This window comes from Arvicanthis niloticus, chromosome 9, assembly GCF_011762505.2.
Source record: "Arvicanthis niloticus isolate mArvNil1 chromosome 9, mArvNil1.pat.X, whole genome shotgun sequence".
Taxonomy (NCBI): domain Eukaryota; kingdom Metazoa; phylum Chordata; class Mammalia; order Rodentia; family Muridae; genus Arvicanthis; species Arvicanthis niloticus.
The window spans coordinates 51,767,081-51,785,011 of NC_047666.1; the positions used below are offsets into that span (position 1 = coordinate 51,767,081).

General features: G+C 42.1%; 1 protein-coding gene across 2 annotated transcripts in view; it reads left to right on the top strand.

The window, feature by feature from the left end:
* The window catches only part of Fancd2 (FA complementation group D2), a 62,968-nt gene that overhangs the window by 16,136 nt on the left and 28,901 nt on the right, over positions 1 to 17,931 (top strand). For both annotated transcript variants that reach the window (XM_076940270.1, XM_076940271.1), the window contains exons 11-25: positions 1,272 to 1,376; positions 1,774 to 1,874; positions 2,198 to 2,306; positions 2,514 to 2,549; positions 5,067 to 5,210; positions 7,208 to 7,342; positions 8,297 to 8,428; positions 9,424 to 9,534; positions 12,093 to 12,202; positions 13,643 to 13,703; positions 14,318 to 14,437; positions 15,082 to 15,155; positions 15,456 to 15,599; positions 16,383 to 16,483; positions 17,292 to 17,407. In XM_076940270.1, coding sequence (XP_076796385.1) covers positions 1,272 to 1,376; positions 1,774 to 1,874; positions 2,198 to 2,306; positions 2,514 to 2,549; positions 5,067 to 5,210; positions 7,208 to 7,342; positions 8,297 to 8,428; positions 9,424 to 9,534; positions 12,093 to 12,202; positions 13,643 to 13,703; positions 14,318 to 14,437; positions 15,082 to 15,155; positions 15,456 to 15,599; positions 16,383 to 16,483; positions 17,292 to 17,407 — 1,599 coding nt within the window. The remainder of the gene's footprint in view (positions 1 to 1,271; positions 1,377 to 1,773; positions 1,875 to 2,197; positions 2,307 to 2,513; positions 2,550 to 5,066; positions 5,211 to 7,207; positions 7,343 to 8,296; positions 8,429 to 9,423; positions 9,535 to 12,092; positions 12,203 to 13,642; positions 13,704 to 14,317; positions 14,438 to 15,081; positions 15,156 to 15,455; positions 15,600 to 16,382; positions 16,484 to 17,291; positions 17,408 to 17,931) is intronic.

A 17,931-nucleotide genomic window follows, 5' to 3' on the forward strand; every position in this document is an offset into this window, starting at 1 on the left:
CACGAAGATCACTAATGAAGGCCTTATAAATACTATAATACTAAGCCAAAACCTAGCCTTGTCCTTCCTTCTCTCTCTTTCTTTCTTTCTTTCTTTCTTTCTTTCTTTCTTTCTTTCTTTCTTTCTTTCTTTCTTTCTTTCTTTTCCTTTTCTTTCTTTCAATTCACCTGGTCTGACCATGTGGCCCTGGCTGGCCCAAACTCATGATCTTCCTGCCTTAGTCTCCCCAATACTGGGATAACACATGTGCACCCCCAGGCCTGGCTTAAGCAATGCAATTTAGTTGGGTTTCGTTTTGTTTTTCACTATGCTAGTGATCAAATCCAGGGTCCCACAAACACTAGGCAGATGTTTCACCACTGAATCACACTCTCATCTCTCAAGTGGTAAGCTTGTGTATATTCATGCATGTGTGCACGTGGAACCCAAAAGACAACCTCAAGTGTTCTTTAGGTCTGTCCACTTTAAAAACTTTTAATTTTTTTTGAGACAGGGTGTCTCACTGCATGGAGCTTACTAGCAGGCTTCAGAGATATTTGTCTCCAAAGCACCCATGCTGGGATTACAAGCCATGCTTGGCTATTTTATGTGAGCTTGGGGTTCAAACTCAGGTCTCATGTGATGACTGTCAATATGGTTTTTGATAAAATGTTCTTCTAGAGTGTAGAAGGCTTTGATACCCAGCATCATGTAAGCTTTGGATCATGGCATGCTCATAAACAAATGGTAGAGGCTGGAGGAACAGAAGTTCAAGGCCATCCTAAGCCACAAAGGGAGCTCAAGTCCAGCCTGGGATGCTAAACCCTCAAGGAAAACAACATGGTTTTACTTCTTTTGTAACTTTTAAAATATCAGCATTCTGGTTTTAGCTGGTTTTCATTTGGCAGTAATTTCATTTGGCTTTGGTTTCCTTCTAAATAACATACTTTTAATCTGGACGAGAGCTAGCTTTTTATCATTCTTTGAAAATTCACAGTAAGTTCCCTGGGGTCGGTGCTGAAGGAAGCAGGACTGAGCTCTCCTATTGTCGGTTGTGATGTCAGGCTCTGAATGAAATGTAAGACTGAAGATGTTTGACATTTATCACTTGTCTATGTTAGAAAAGTCTTTGACATTTAAAATTGTAAAAGTTTGTAATTTGTGGGAAAAGGGTTTTTTTTTCCCCCCTAAACTACCATTAGGAAAATCAAATGAGCAAAATGAATTTTCTAATTCTGCTGGTAAGTCTATATTGGGTTTGAGTGGTGAAGTTTTGTGGTTTTGGTATTTAGATCCGCCATTTGGTGATGGGCAAGCTGTCGTCTGTCCGTCTAGAGGATTTACCTGTGATAGTAAAGTTCATTCTTCACTCTGTAACAGACACCACTTCACTTGAGGTATGCTATTACTTCCTACCACGCCTGCTTACATTAAGATACCTGGGTAAATGATTTAAATAAGTACTTCAAGTTGCTCTTTTCTGGCCCTAGATTCATTGATAATGCTGATTTCTCTAGATAGCTGTTGGGAGAGAACACAGCTCAGTTGGTTGAGCACTCAGCTTAAGCTGCTGCAGGCTGGCACTTTCCGTGTCTCTGTGGTTGTGCCTCAAGCGCATCCAAGGTTAGGGGGTGGCATTCGAAATGACTTGAACTGTTCTTATCCAGGCTCTGACATGCCTTCTGTCGCAGGCCAGGTGCTGTCCTCAGTAGTTTGGGGTTAAGGTTCCAGTGAGCGTAGACTGTGTCTGTCCACAGGTGAGCAGAGTGCATGACTGATAGTGGTTTGTCATAGGTGATTGCTGAGCTTCGGGAGAGGTTAAACGTCCAGCATTTTATTCTGCCATCAAGAGTTCAGGCTTCCCAAAGCAAGTTGAAAAGTAAAGGACTAGCAAGGTATGGAGCCATTTGCAATTGCCATTCCTTTCCTTGCATAATTATAGTCTACCTTTATCTTGAAAGCAGGGTAGTTCTAAAGTCAGGATAAATCACAAGTTCTGGTAACAAGGCTACAGGGGTTTTCCGAGTGCACAGGCACACACACACACATATACTTTCTTAGATATTCAAATCCACATAGTCTATAGTGCAAGTTTTTCAGTATTTTGCATAAGTTGGGACATGCTCCAGAACTTTTGATTAATACCCAGAAACTTGGATCTTACAAGATCTTTTCTGGTAAGTAGAAAAAATAACCTTTCCTGCTTTGCTGTTTGTAGCTCCTCAGGAAATCAAGAAAACAGTGATAAAGACTGTATTGTTCTCCTCTTTGATGTAATAAAGTCAGCCATTAGATATGAGAAAACCATTTCAGAAGCCTGGATTAAGGTAAGATCCTTGCATTTTCGACCGTCAAGGTGGTTCATGAGTATCAGTCAGTGACATTTGTGTGAGGTGAGATGAAGGAAGTCTTCAAATTGTCATTCAAGTATAAATGATCATAATGGGGGGTGAGCAGGACATGTGGAATGAAGCAGCTGTCAGATGCTCCACTGATACGTTATCACACCTTGTTTTTGGCCCTTGTTTTCCTAGGCAATTGAACGCATTAAGTCGGCAGCTGAGCATAAGGTAAGGCTCTTGTGCATTACTGTTGTGCCCCCTGCCTTCTCCCTGTGCATCTGCTGCTAGCCTGTAGCTGCTCTGATACTGTTGGGTGTGTGGAGAAGGCAACCCAAGATGGGTGACTTGCCTTGTGACTGTCTTACTTATTAGTCCTGGAAACGACTTTAGTCTACAGTGTTCAGTAGGGACTAGGAGGTTGTTTCACCCACATGAAGTTATAGTCTAAGGAGCAGTACCCCACCGTGGTCATGAGTTCAGGTAGTTCAGGTCCTGAGTCTAAGGCTGGGCTTCCTTCCACCAGGTGGAGTTGCCTTTTTGATTTTACTTTGCCCATGCAGTCCTGACCTGAGTAGGTTAGTCTTTCCATTGTAAGACAAGCCACAGTACTGGGTCTATCCCACATTCTCTCTCTATGGATGTGTGTACGCTGTCACTGTCTTCAGACACACTAGAAGAGGGCATCAGATCCCATTACAGATGGTTGTGAGCCACCATGTGGTTTCTGGGAATTGAACTCAGGGCCTCTGGAAGAGCAGACAGTGCTCTTAACCACTGAGCCATCTCTCCAGCCCCATCCCCCACTCTCTATGTTTTTCTCTGTCTCTCTTTGACTCTGGGGTGTGTGTGTGTGTGTGTGTGTGTGTGTGTATCTGTCTGTCTGTCTGTGTATATGTGTGTGTGTGTATCTGTCTGTCTGTGTCTGTGGGTGTATGTTAGGACACTCTGCAATCCAGCATAGCTTAGTACTCACTGTTAGACTGAAGATGATTCTCCTGCCTCAAATTCCGTTTGTTGGAGTCACCATGTCTGACTTCTGTGAAGAAGCTAGATGTCTGCTTCTGTGTACTGGTAGTTTCTTCTGAAGGTTTTGCTTTGGTTGGAATCTTTTGTCTTATAGGATTTTTGTTAGTTGAGTGTCCACTTATTAGATGACAGTCTTAAAAGTTTCTATGATATAGACTAAACAGTGGAAATAATGAAATTTTTTGAGACCAGGTCTCATCTAACTGCCTTCAAACTCACTGTATAGCTGTGAAATTGACCTAGAACCCTTGATCCACCTACCTCTACTTCCAAGTGCTACAGTGACAGGCATTTGTTACAATGATTACTTGACTATAGTGTTGGGGCTGGTAATAACCCAATTATTTATTTGTTTGTTTTGTTTTTATACAATAAGTAAATTCACACTCTTTGATGCCTTTATACCTAATTTTTATAGACTTGTAAGCAAGAACATGGTATAAACATAAGTTACATAAACTTTGAACTTTGCTTGTTTGTTTTTGTTTTTTTACAAGATGGTTTTCTCTGAGTAACAGCCCTGGTTGTCCTGGAACTTGTTTATAGATCAGGCTTGCCTCAGACTCATAGAGATCACCCATCTGCCTCTGCCTCCACAGTGCTGGGATTTAAGGAAGGCATGGTGTAGTGGGTCTCCTTGGAGATGGTATTATAGGTGTTGTGAGCCATCCCACATAGTGCTGAGAACTGAGAGCCCTTGTCCCCTAGAGAAGCAGCAAGTACTGTTAACCACTGAGCTGTCTCCATATCCCCTTTGTAAATGTTTGTCTTTTTGTGAAAGCTGTATGTGTGTATAAGCACACACATAAGAAAAGATGTGTACGCCGGGCAGTAGTGGCACATGCCTTTAATCCCAGCACTTGGGAGGCAGAGGCAGGAGGATTTCTGAGTTCGAGGCCAGCCTGGTCTACTGAGTGAGTTCCAGGACAGCCAGGGCTACACAGAGAAACCCTGTTTCGAAAAGAAAAAAGAAGGGAAGGAAGGGAGGGAGGAAGGGAGGGAGGGAGGGAGGGAGGGAGGGAGGGAGGGAGGGAGGGAGGAAGGAAAAGAAAAGAAAAGATGTGTGTGTATATAGTTTTCACAGTCTGTCTTTAGGAAGTAGAATCTTCACCAGCATCACCATGTATCAGAAATGACTGACTGTTTAAAAGCGGGTTAGCTGAGCCACATATGGTGGCACGTTTCTTAATCCCAGCACTTGGGAGGTAGAGACAGGCAGATCTCTGAATTCAAGACCAGCCTGGTCTACAGAGTGAGTTCCAGTGCAGCCATGGGTACATAGAGAAACCTTGTGTCAACAAACAAAAAAGATGGGTTGGCCTATACTGGTTTTGCAGAGCTGTTATATTTAAAAAACAATTATCATAAATTATTTAACCTTATACTGATGAACTTTTATAGTCTTTGTAACTTTTCATAAAGCACTTTTCCTAATTATGAAAGTATATAAGTTAGTTATCAAGTGATTTCATCTATTTCTTTTTTACAAATGTAAAAATGGTTAACATTTCTATTTTAATATCACTATTCTCAGTATTCTGACTTTTTTTTTTTTTTCAGGAACTACCAGAGGATAATAGTTTTTGCACTGTATTTCTCTGAAACATGTTTCTGGGTTTTGTAATGGTGTGTGAGCTTCGTGGGTGTGGAGTGAGCAGGCGAGTGTCGGTCGTCATTGTTTAGTGGAGTGGTTGAGCTCTGGTGTGTGCTCTCTGACAGGCTTTGGACGTGGCAATGCTGCTCATCATTTACAGCACCAGCACGCAGACAAAGAAGAGCGCTGAGAAGCTGCTGAGAAACAAGATTCAGTCGGGCTGCATTCAGGAGCAGCTGCTTGACAGTACGTTCTCCACACATGACTTGGTAAGTGTGAGAGGAACCGGAAGTGGCAGATGCAGGTGGAGGCATGCTGAGAGGAACCGGAAGTGGCAGATGCAGGTGGAGGCATGCTGAGAGGAACAGGAAGTGGCAGATGCAGGTGGAGGCATGCTGAGAGGAACAGGAAGTGGTAGCTGCAGGTGGAAGCATGCTGAGAGGAACAGGAAGTGGTAGCTGCAGGTAGAAGCATGCTGAGAGGATAATAAATTAGTACTTTCTGTACCCTGTGGAAATCTCACAACACTTTCGTCTACTGTTGATCTTTAACAGGGATCTCAGCATGTTTAGAGCCATAGAGTAATGGCTTTGTTGGGTTGAGGTGATGACAGTAATGAGCTGGCCTAAGATGGCCTTGCGTCCTTTTAGGAAGCTGTTACCAAAGTTAGTTTATCTTGAAATCTCTAACTCAAGTTCTTTTGCCTTTTGGATTTTTTTTTAAAAAGATTGCTTTTTGCGTATGTGTTTATGTCATGTGCCTATCTGTATATGCCACATGTGTGTACGTGCTCTTGAAGGCTGAAAGAGGACATTGGATCTTCTAGAACTGGAGTTACAGGTGACTGTGAGTCACCTGACATGGGTGCTGGGAGCCCAGCTTGGGTTGTTAGAAGAACAGCAAATATGCTTAACTGCTGTGGTATCTCTCTAGCCTCAATGTCATTTTTTTTTTTAGTGTTTTTTTATTTTATTTATTTATTTATTTTTGAGAGTCTCACTATGTTGTCTTGGCTGGCCTGAAACTAGTTGTGTAGACTAGGCTCGTCTTAAACTTATAGAAATCCACCTGCTGTGTTTTTTGTTTATTTATTGTTGTTTTTGTTTTGTTTTGAAAATGAGAGTATCAGTAAGGAAGATGGAATTACTAACATTATTTACATTGGATCCCTCATTGTCTGTCTGTATTACATTATTGATGGACCTTCTCTTATAACAATTATTTAAAGAACTTAGTTTGGAAGACTGGAGAGGTAGCTCAGTTGATAAAGTGCTTGCTCCACAGTCATGAAGCCCTAAATTTTATTCCCAGCACCCATAAAAATGCTGAGCATGGTGACACACGTTTGTAATCACAGTATTAGGGAGGTAGGAATAGGCAGGTCCCTGGAGCTTGCTGCTCAGCCATGAGGGGACCTGACTCAAAAGAAGAAAAAGAAAAGAATATGAATATGCCTCCTGAAAATAACTCCTGAGTGTTACCTCTGCCCTCCACATACACTGTCACAAATGGTTACCAGCACACACACACACACACACACACACACACACACACACACACACTCAACTGGATAGCATTGAATGTTATAGACTGAACTTCAGTCATAACTGGAACTGAGCAGCCTACCTAGGGAGGCATATGATTGAGTGAAGAAACTGGAATCTATTCAGTTTAGTTTGTAGTTCCAAATTGAACAAGTAAAACTATGTAGTAAGCTTATTTAAGTTTTTTGAACTCCAAGGTTAGTTCTTAGTCTGTTTATGGAATCTGATCCTTATAGAAAAAGTCAGATGGCCTCAGACTTTGTAGTTAAAAGATGGACTTGAGCTCTGATCCTTGTGAAGGATTATTTTGGATATAATTAAGCCTCCTTTTATAAAACAGCAGTATGTTGGGCACGCACTAGCATCAGGACGTGGAAGCACAAGGATCAGAGCTCAAGTCCATATTTTAACTACAAAGTCTGAGGCCATCTAGAGTACTCACCAGAAAAAAAAAAAAACAAAAGCAAAACGTGTTTTGTTCTTTTCAGTTAAGTGAGAGCAAGGGTTGGAGCTGTAACTCAGTGGTCAAGTGTCTGTCAAACATGGAGCAGGCTCTGGGCTTGGTGCTTAGTGTGAGAGCTAGAGGGCAGCATCTGAGAGCAGGATGCTGTGTCAGCGAGATGACACAAAGCCCGACAGGCTGTTTTCTATGGTGGTAGTGGTGGATATTAGCACATTTCTTCTATGACATCGTTTTCCTTGTCTTTTTCTTTCTTTTCCAGGTTCTGAAGGATATTTGCCCATCTATTCTTTTGCTGGCTCAGACTTTGTTTCACTCTCAAGACCAGAGGATAATTTTATTTGGCAGTCTTCTATACAAATATGCTTTTAAGTTTTTTGATGCTTACTGCCAGCAGGTATGTTAACATATATTTGGATAAGGAAGAAACAGGATATGGAAAGGTATACTTTCAAATAAATTGGATGTATTCCAAGGTATATTCTGGGTGGTTAGATGACACTGAAGGGGAAACAACTTTGGAAAACTCAGTCAGTTCTAAGCTAGCCATAGAGATGCATATCTCTAATCACTTCTCAGGAAACAGGCATGGGGATAAACAAAAGCTTGAAGCCAAACTGGCCAGCAGTGCAACATCTTGCTTCATAAACAAAGAAAATACTCATTTCTAGTCTCTGTCCTGAAGTGATAAGATTCCTTAGAAAGTCCAACTGTGAGAGCTGATATTTGGTTTAAAATCATTAAGGTCTTGCTCATATGTAGCACTTCAAACAACTGGACTTAGATTTTATCTTATCTTATTTTTTTTTATTATGTGCATGGGTGCAGGGTTTTGTACCTGAATGAAGTTCCCGAGGAGGCCATATATTTTTTGAATCCTCTAGTCTGACCTGTTCTCAATTTCCAAAACCTGTAAAGCCTTCAGCTCCTTAAATATAGTCTTTTCAAGAAATCTCAGTGGACACTAAGTCCAATCACAGCTGGAGTAAAATTTAACTCATGGATAAATATTCAGATGACCACACCAAGGAACACAATCAGGAGGTTTTGATAGTGTCCACTGAGACGTTTCGGAAAGAAGATCAAGACTGAGTGGTCATCCCTATCGTCCTAGTACTTGAGAGACAAGATGTTCACAGATTTGAGGCCAGCATGGGATAATGAGGTCCAGGGAGCCAGAATAACTACGAGGTAATGCGGTTATGCTGTCTGTGTAGTTACAGGTTTCCTGAAGCCAGTGCTCACGGCAGTTAGACAATGAACAGTAGGGAGAGGCTAGAGAGGCCACGGCATGAACCCTTTAGGAGGGGCCTGTCTTCACTTCACCCTGTCCTGTTGACTCTCTGTATAGGAAGTGGTTGGCGCCCTAGTCACCCATGTCTGCAGTGGGAACGAGGCTGAGGTGGAGACTGCATTGGATGTCCTCCTTGAGCTGATTGTACTAAACGCCTCTGCTATGAGGCTCAATGCTGCTTTCATTAAGGTATTGTCTGTCCTGATAAATACCAACTCCTTTTTCTGTTGCATGTATCTCAGTGTTACTATTCTCTGTAAGTTAGCAAAAACATTTTGTATTCTTTAGATACTGAGCGCTGTAAGTGTGGGAGGGTATAGAAAGATGGATAACAGGTAAGTCTTAAATAAAAGTGTGTGGATGTAAAGACGCATCATCTCTTGAGTGTTGATTTACTCAGAAACACTTCTCTATACTTACGTGCCAAGCAGTGTTAGAGTACTGGGTAGGAAGAATGGTCTTTGCTTTTGATGTTAAGAGAGTAAGAAGCATAAGCAAGTCGTCTGTACATTCATGGTTTTATATAGCTGTGTAAAATCTAGAAATCACAAATGAAAGAGAACTTGCAGTATTTGTCTCAACTGACTTAACCCACTGTAATAGCTTTTACATGTATATTCATTTTTCTGCAAACAGCATAGCTTTGTTCTTCCTTATGGCTGAGAAAATGTCATTCCATGTGAACCTCATTCTTCACTGATGAGCATCTAGACTGTTTATAAACTTAGCTATTGTGTATGGGCTGCAGTAAATTCGCAGTGCGGGTATCTACGTCAGTGATGTGCTGACTTGGAAATGCCAGGCTTGAAGTAGCTGAGTAATTGCTCTGTCTAAACTGGGGGGGAGGAGAAAATGAGACTGGAGAGATAGTTCAGCAGTTATAAATATTTGTTACATTTGCAAAGGTCTGGTTTGAGTCCCAGCACCCACATACTGGTTCACAACAATCCCTAACTCTAGTTCCAGGGACTCTGCTGCCCTTCTCTAACCTCCCTGGGCACCAACCCTGCATGTAGTGCAAAACATTTATGAATAAGATGAATATGTCTAATTTTAAAAATATGAAAAAATGTTTTTAAATTTAAATAGAGAAAAATTTAAATTTAAACAGAGAAGTATTTTAATTTAAATAGAGAAAAATGTTAGCTAATTACCTCATTTTGGACATTTTTCCCTCTTCATAGGGCATTTTAGATTATTTGGAAAATATGTCCCCTCAGCAAATACGAAAAATCTTCTGTATTCTCAGCACTCTAGCATTTAGCCAACGGCCCGGAACCAGCAACCATATCCAGGTAAGAGAACATGTGTTGAGAAAGAATATTTTAAACCTCTTCGTTTGAAATTTGCCAGACTAAGCCTGTAGAGTCGTAGAAACAACCTAGTCAACATAGCAAGTTCCAGGACAGCCACAGCTACAAAATAGAAAACCCCTGTCTCAAAATCTAAAACAGGTAAAATGATTGTGAGTGCCAAGCCAGTCTGGGCTACGTAGCAGCATTCATAGTTCCAGGTCAGTTCCTAACAGACCCTGACAGAAACCATCTAGGAAAGGCTATGGCAAGCAGATGAGTTTCCTGGAGATGGCCCACTGTTTGCATACCTGCAAATGGGTGCACTCTCGAGAGGCACAGCCCCAGAGAGTGCATCCCAGGATTGCTTCTCAATGCTGGTATGCCTTTCCTACCACTGTTATATAGCCTAATTTGCCATCAGCCCACCCTATAGGGAAAATTTTCTATAGATCAATATGAAGAGACTAAGCCATGGTTTTTCAGATTCTGTATGGAGTACTGTGGAGACACCAGATATCTAAGCTGAAATTCACCTAGTCTTGCTTTCTTCCCGAGTCACTAATCACTGAAGAAAGCTAGCAAAGGGTGTAAAATATGAGCAAAGTTTATTGGGTTGGGATCATAACTCACATCTCTTGGGGCTGTAGGACCACCTTGTAGCACTAATTCATACTGGCCTGTGGCTTTGGAAATCCAGCACCTTGTTTAATTTAAATGTTGTCTTGGCCAGGTGGTGCACACACATGTACAGAATTCAGTGTAAAGAGAGGTGTGCAATGAACAGTACCCACTCTCTAGGCATCTGGCTGGCCTTCTCTGAGGCTGTCAGTGCCCCAGTCCTGAGCATTTACAAGTTTATTGTTACTTCTCTTGGGCTTTCCCTTTCTGGTGCTGCTTTCTCTTTTAGCAGAGTATTTGCCAATTGTTTCATATCAATAATACAAAATTACTTTATTATTTTGTTTTGAAATATATATATATATATATATATATATATATATATATATATATTATAACTACTTTCATTATTTTTAAGTATATCAGTGGCATAGAGAATATTCAGAAAGTGCAAGTATAATTACTATTCATTTTCAGAACAGTGTTCATTCTGAACAGAAAGGTACTGAATGTGGCAGTAGTTGCTTGCCACCCACTCTCCTGGAGCCGAGATAAAGATATGTAGGATCACATAGTGCTTGCTTTTTGTCTTTATTCCGTCAGTATTGTCAATGTTACAGGCCTGTCAGATCTTCTTTTTCACTGTAGCTGAATGTCCATGTCATGTCCATCTCTCTTTCTTTCATTGTCCAAGGATGGCTGTGGATTGTTCTTACCGTCAGCTGTTTGGACACTGCTGTTTGGGCATTCATGCGCAGGTCCTAGCTGAGCCTCGGTCCCACCTCTAGAGTGTATACCTAGAGATAGTGTTGCCGAAGTATTTGGGCTTCTCAATTTATCAATTTGAGGAACCACCAACATTGTTCATAGCGCCTGCACCATTTCTCATTCTTACTCAGAAGGCATGACATTTCCTATTTCTGCAAAACTTGGTGCTGCAGTTTTAATAAGGATTGCTTTCAACCCTTGAACAATGTTGTCATCTTTCAATATTAAATTTCCAACCCAAGAACATAGGATGTCTTCTTATTACTTAGTTCTTTAAAGCAGTATTTTTCAGTATCTAACTGAGGCTGGCCGCAAACTTAAGTTCTATTTATAGAGTTATGCCCCATACCCAGTTAGCAGTGTATTATAGATCTTAACATGGAAATCTTTTGCTTCCTTGGTTAAATTTCTTTCTATCTTCTTTCTTTCTTTCTTCCTTCCTTCCTTCCTTCCTTCCTTCCTTCCTTCCTTCCTTCCTTCCTTCCTTTCTTCCTTCCTTCCTCCCTTCCTTTCTTCCTTCCTTTCTTCCTTTCTTCCTTTCTTTTTTGGGTTTCTTTCTTTTTGGTTTTTCAAGACAAGGTTTCTCTGTGTAGCCTTGGCTGTCCTCAAACTTGCTCTGTAGATGAGGCTGGCCTCAAACTTAGGGAGATCTGCTTGCCTCTGCCTCTCAAGTGCTGAGATTAAAAGTGTAAACCACCACTGACCAACTTAAACTTATTTCCAAATGGTTTATTGTGGTCTGCCAAAATTGCATGTAATTTGCGGTCAGTTGTGAAAAGCTAAGTTTGGTCAGCATATCCTCATTTTGAAATGAGAACATCTACTCCAAAAAATTGCCCTCTGTGCCTCTGCCCTGCACATAAGATACATCCCCAAAGGCAATATATCTAAAAATGGTTTATTGTATCTGATTATTCTAGCTGCACAGCCATTTTACAGTAATTCTTGTGTCCTGAGCAGCAGCCATGACAACACTAAGAGCTGCTGTAGAATGTGTGCCTTGTTCTAGGAGCATCGTATAATTGGATTCTAGGAGTGTTGGATTTTAAAACAACTTTCCATGTTCTGCGTGAGACTTAGAGATTGGAATTTAGCTCCAACAGTGATTTGTTGTTTTGTTCTGTCACTCCAGAACAGTCTCTCTCTGTCCTCACCTCATTATCACATTGCAGGATGACATGCACCTGGTGATCCGAAAGCAGCTCTCTAGCACTGTGTTCAAGTACAAACTCATCGGGATCATTGGTGCGGTCACCATGGCTGGTATCATGGCAGAAGACAGGTACTCATGCAGGGTCTTTTTTCTGTGTCTCCATATCAGCTAGTCAAGGGGCTGTTGTACACACTTTATATTTTGTAACCATTATTTTAATAAAGACATTAAAACCGTAAGAGCAGTAAGCATGTCTTGCTTCTTTTCCATATTCTCTTCTAACCTTTTTTAGGATTTATTTTTGTTATTTTCAATTGTGTTTTTGTAAACTGGTATATGCACATGAGTGCTAGCACCTATGGAAGCCAGAGGTGTCAGTTACAGAGTTCAGAGGAGCTAGAGTTACAAGCAGATTCGAGCTGCCTGATGTGGGTCCTGGGAATTGAACTCAGGTCCTCTGCAAGAGCATATGCTTAACTGCTGGGTTCTTTCTCCAACCCATTCTTTTCTAATCTTACTGTATACACCATGTACAATTTGTATAGAGTTACATTATAGTTACTAATCATAATGTTGCCCGGAGGTACAGTGCTGGAAATCTTTCCACAGAGGGTAACCTTGGTCCTCCTGAAGTTAAGTTTTTAGAATCTGCTTCTGACCTTAAGCTCTCTATAGCTGCGTTAATTCTCTCTGGAGCTTCGTGTTTAGTAGAAATAAATTTTCTGTGTGGATTCCTCACTTGCTCTTAGATGTCTCAGTTATAGCATCTGAAAAAGTGTCAGCCCTGGGGTTCAATGAGAAGCCATTGTGAACCACAGTACAATCTATGCTTCTTGGAAATCATTTGTCAGGAATTCTAAGAGCTCAGGAAACGTTCTTAGAGTCAGCATAATAGCTAGAAGAAAGGAAGGAGGAAAATCTGAAGAGGCTTTTGTGTGCTGGTTAAGGGTTTATTTGCTGACCTATCCCGTTTGTCTGGAGTCCAGTCCTAGCCCTGTTCTTACCTAATTACCTTGAGTGAGTGAGTTACTCTGCCTGCCTTTGTCCTTTTGCAGCTGTGAAATGCTAATTACACTTACTTCGTGAACTTATTAAGAGTATTCAGTGGCTAGGACAATGCCCAGAATACTCTACATATTGAAGAAATGTTTTCTTTAGCTGGGTACATGGAAAGAGATTCACTCACCTGATGCTAGGAGTTCAAGGCTGGCTTGGGTAGCATGGTCAGACTACTGTCTCAGAAAAACAAAAGAGATTCTCTTATCATTACTAATTTAGTGGGCCCTTCAAAATACATATCAGTTGGTCTTACTAATTTGCAAAAGCCTCAGAATTCTAGGGACTAAGGCATAATGATCACATGCACACAGGACTTCGACATAAGTCCATTAACCTGGTGTGACTCTGTCTCACAAAAAGAGGGAGCAATCATGCTTCACTGTAATGAACAAAATAAACACTCTCCCATGCCTTCATGAAACTTTGCCTCTATTTCTATCTAAAAGAAGACAAGACTGTTAAACTTATTATAAAATATTACAAAATTAAACTAAAATTCCTTGTTCCTAGAAGTGTATCGTCTAATTCAACCCAGAAGAGTGCCAGTGTGAGCAGTGAACAGCACACACAGGTATGTTTCTTTTAAGTTTCTGTAACACAGTAAGATGTGGCCAGTGCGCAGGGCTTGTGGCCCCTCTCTGTTGTTTTACCAGGAAGTGGTGTGAGTTCTCTTTTTTCCACAATGCTGGGATGGAACAGGGGCCTTGTGACTGGAGTATTTTGTGTATTTTGTTTCAAAAACATCTTCAACTATTCTTGTTTAAAGATATCGTCTTGCTATATAGCTCCAGGCCTGGAACAAACTATGTAGACCAGGCTGGCCTTGAACTTTCTGGGATCCTCCTGTCTCTGCCTCCCAAGTGCCAGGATTACAGGCATGAGATCCATGCCCATCTTGTCTTAGTAACTCCTCAGAAGCTCATTCTCGGACACATATCAGTGTTCCTCATCTTGCTTGTCCGCCTTTTCCTCTCTTAATGTTGGTACCTAAGGGTGTCACTCCTGCTTTGGTTCTGGCTTTGGATATGATATATGCTTAGAAAGAGACAGAGTAGAGAAGAGGCTCAAGAGTGCCTCACTTGACTCCTGTCAGTGAGATGGGAGAAAGAACTTAGTCCTGAGTGTGGAAATGAATTTAGAGTTGGCAGTCCAAAGGGTATGGCTCTTTCTCTCCATCTCTTTCAGGTGACTTCTTTGCTACAACTGGTTCATTCTTGCACCGAGCACTCTCCTTGGGCCTCTTCTCTTTATTATGATGAGTTTGCCAACCTGATCCAAGAAAGAAAGTTGGCTCCAAAAACTTTGGTAAGGTTAATGTCTTGTTTCAGGGTAGCAGGTGGGAACCGGTTCTTGAGACTGATCTCACTGTGTAGCTCCATCTGACTAGAACTTTTATAAAGGCTAGTCTGTCCTTGAAATAGCTGTAGTCCTCCTGCCTGTCTGTCCCCAGTTTTGGGATGACTGCTGTGAGCTGCCAAAACCTCATTCCAAGTGCCTTTTCTTAAAGTGACAAGGTATCAGAGGTTCTTTGGGACACATTAAGTATTTCTCTGTTGTGTACAAACAGACCATCCTGGGAGTCCCTGAGTTCTAGCTGGGAGGGCTGTCCTACCCTCCCCAGTGTCTGGGCTCTCCTGAGGCTGGGAAGGCTGTCACACCCTCCCCAGTGTCTGGGCTCTCCTGAGGCTCCTCCACATCATGATGATTGTAAGAGTGAAGGTGAGAAGGTTGTGCTGTTAGGCACCATTTGTTCAATGGCCCCATTCTGTGCCAGGCACCGAGTGAGGCACTTTTTGTGAGTTATCTCCTTTTTTCATAGTATTGGAGGTCTGTGTTACTATTTCTGTCTTAGAGATGAGAAGCCTGTGAATTAGAGGTTAGTGGCAGTTTATTTAGGGCTATTTAGCAAATATACCCCTCACTACACCATTCTTGTTTACACCCGGAAGGAATGGGTTGGGCAGACCATCTTTAATGATTTCCAAGATGCCTTTGTGGTGGACTTCTGTGCCGTTCCGGAAGGGTAAGTGCTGTTAACCTTCTTGGTTGGCTCTACTAGTGAGGAAATTGTATCAGTTCAGTAGCTGATACAAACTTCACATTACTTTCATCCTCAAGTCTTTCCATCATAACTCACCCCGCAACCCCAGCCCCAACATCCTGTATCCCAGCCTTAGAATTGCTAAAAAGGTCTCCACCTGCTCTCTCTGTTTATAGCTTCTTCCTAAAATCGTTTTGCTTAAAGTTGGTTTGTTCTAACGATTTCCTGCATGGCCTTGTTTTTCTCCCAGTGGGGACATCAGAGTTTGGGTTCTCTTCACAGTGACTTTCCATTTCCTGTGAAACCGCTCTATGGACTGGAAGAATACAGCACTCAAGATGGCATTGTCATCAACCTCCTGCCACTGTTCTATCAGGAATTTGCAAAAGATGTCAGTCAAGTGACTTCACAAGAATCAAGCCAGAGGTTGGTTGCTTTCTATCTGTTGGTATTCTGAATGTTCATGTGGAATTTTTTTAATCTCTTAATGAATGAATGAATAAACTTACTTACTTAATGTGTGTGTGTACCCAATTGCATGTATCCACACGACATGCATTCTGGAGGCCATGAGGGATGTGTTGGCTCCCTGGAACTAGAGTTATAGGTGGTTGTGAGCTACAATATAGGCTCTAGAAACTGAACCTGGGTTCTCCTTTAGAGCGGTAAGCACTCTTAACTCCTGAGCCATCTCTCCAGCCCCATTTCATAGTTCTTCTAATGTGTGGGGTCCTTGCATCAAAGCCATTCTTTTAGGAAAGGCTGTATCCAGAGCTGTTAGAAGGATGAAGTCAGATTCCCCCTTTTCTCTTGCTCGTGAGAGTCAGCACACACTACACTAGCCTATTTGTCCTTGTCTTTTCATGAGCATCCCTGGACGCCTCTGCCTCTCTCGCCCTCTCCTTCCCACTGGAGCCTCACACCTGCTGCACACACCTCACACCTGCTGCACACCTGCTGCACACACCTCACACCTGCTGCACATACCTCACACCTGCTGCACACACCTCACACCTGCTGCACACACCTCATACCTGCTGCACACCTGCTGCACACACCCTTTGCCTTCCTGAGCTTCAGCTCCTTATCTACTGGGTATCACTGAGCTACTTGCTGCTTTTCTTTAATTATAAGAGTGAGCGCCTGTAGTTTTGGGGTTAATATGACTGTGGTACTGTGTGGTTCCTGAGGTGGATTCTTCCTTCCCAGATCAATGTCTTCTTTGTGCCTGGCTTCCCATTTCCGGCTGCTGAGACTTTGTGTGGCAAGACAACATAACGGAAACTTGGATGAGATCGATGGCCTCTTAGGTATGCACACAGTTCTCAGAGCCTTTTTTGTTCATGCTCTTTGGTAAAAGTAGGCAAGAGCCAGGCCTGTACCTCGGATGTTTGAGATGGAATTTCTCACCTCAGGTGAGAATTGCAGCAATAATGGAGTGTCAGTCAAGTGAGCTTGGGTGGAACCAGCATCCTCTTTGTAATTGTTGCTGAATGCTGGTTGGTGCACAAATTCTTTTATTATTTTTCCCCACTTGTACTTATTTGTTATTACTATAAATCTGGGAAGGGTATAGCATCATGACACAAATTTTGTGATCAATGGCCTTTGCAGGAAAACTGCTTAGAAATTTGGCATGAACTGTGCCTCTGTTTCCATGGACCTGAGACTCTGTTCCCTGAATTACTCTGGTTTCGTTTGGTTTGCCTCCAGGAGTCACTGTGCTGTTTTTTAATTTTTATACATAAGATCATAGTAGAATTCAGTATATCTCAGGCATAAACACCTTTAGTCTTAAGAAGAGCTGTGTCCCCTCTTTGGTTCCAGGGACCCCAGTTATAGCCAGCAAAAAGGGCCTTGAACCATAGCCTTCCAGACATAGTGGCCTTTAGAAGTCCTGTTTCCAGAAGGCTTCCATAGGTGCCAAGATGGGGTAAAGAGTGTGGCTGTATTCTTTTGACACTAAAATGGAAGGATTTTTTTTTTTTTTTTTTTTTTTAAATAAAACAAAGCTTGGCTCTAAATTAAGGGCTCAAGGGATGAGTAGGTATCTGGGAGCTAGGACCCGTGTTCTTCTGCCTTGAGCTACGATTTGGTGGGACATTTGTTCTTTCTCAGATTGTCCCCTGTTCCTCCCTCACCTGGAACCTGGAGAGAAACTGGAGTCCATGTCTGCCAAAGACCGTACCCTTATGTGTTCACTCACATTTCTAACTTTCAACTGGTTCAGAGAGGTAAGCAGAGTTACTGGAATGTTTCACTTACATCTGTAGTTTCTCTCAAAAGAAAACTATTTTCTTGGCTTCCGAAAACTCCCTGAACATCTCCCTGCAGCACCAATGCCTGTGCTTCTCTGGCTGAAGCATCCCCACTGCTGACCATCTGACCATCAGTACCTGCTGCTGTCCCCCGTCAGAGTACTTAGACTCTCCCTGTGTGGCCGGCTCGTCGGGCCCCTGGACTCCCACTTGTCCATACAGCAGCCTCACTTCTGTGCTGGAAGTCCTGTTCTGTTGTCAGGCCTCTGCTTGCTTTTGGTCTCAGGGAGAAATGGGTAGTTTCTTTCCTTCAGAATGTGCTTGAGGACATTGGTCATGGCCATGGCTCATGGCTGCCTCACTGGGCTTTGACTGTGTTGTACTTCACATTTATACAACTCTCGCTTTATAGGTAAAGATGCAAAAGCCTAGAAAGGCTGCAGACCATGCCAAAGCATCATGAGAAATAAGTAGTAGAATAAAACTGCTAACATATGTGC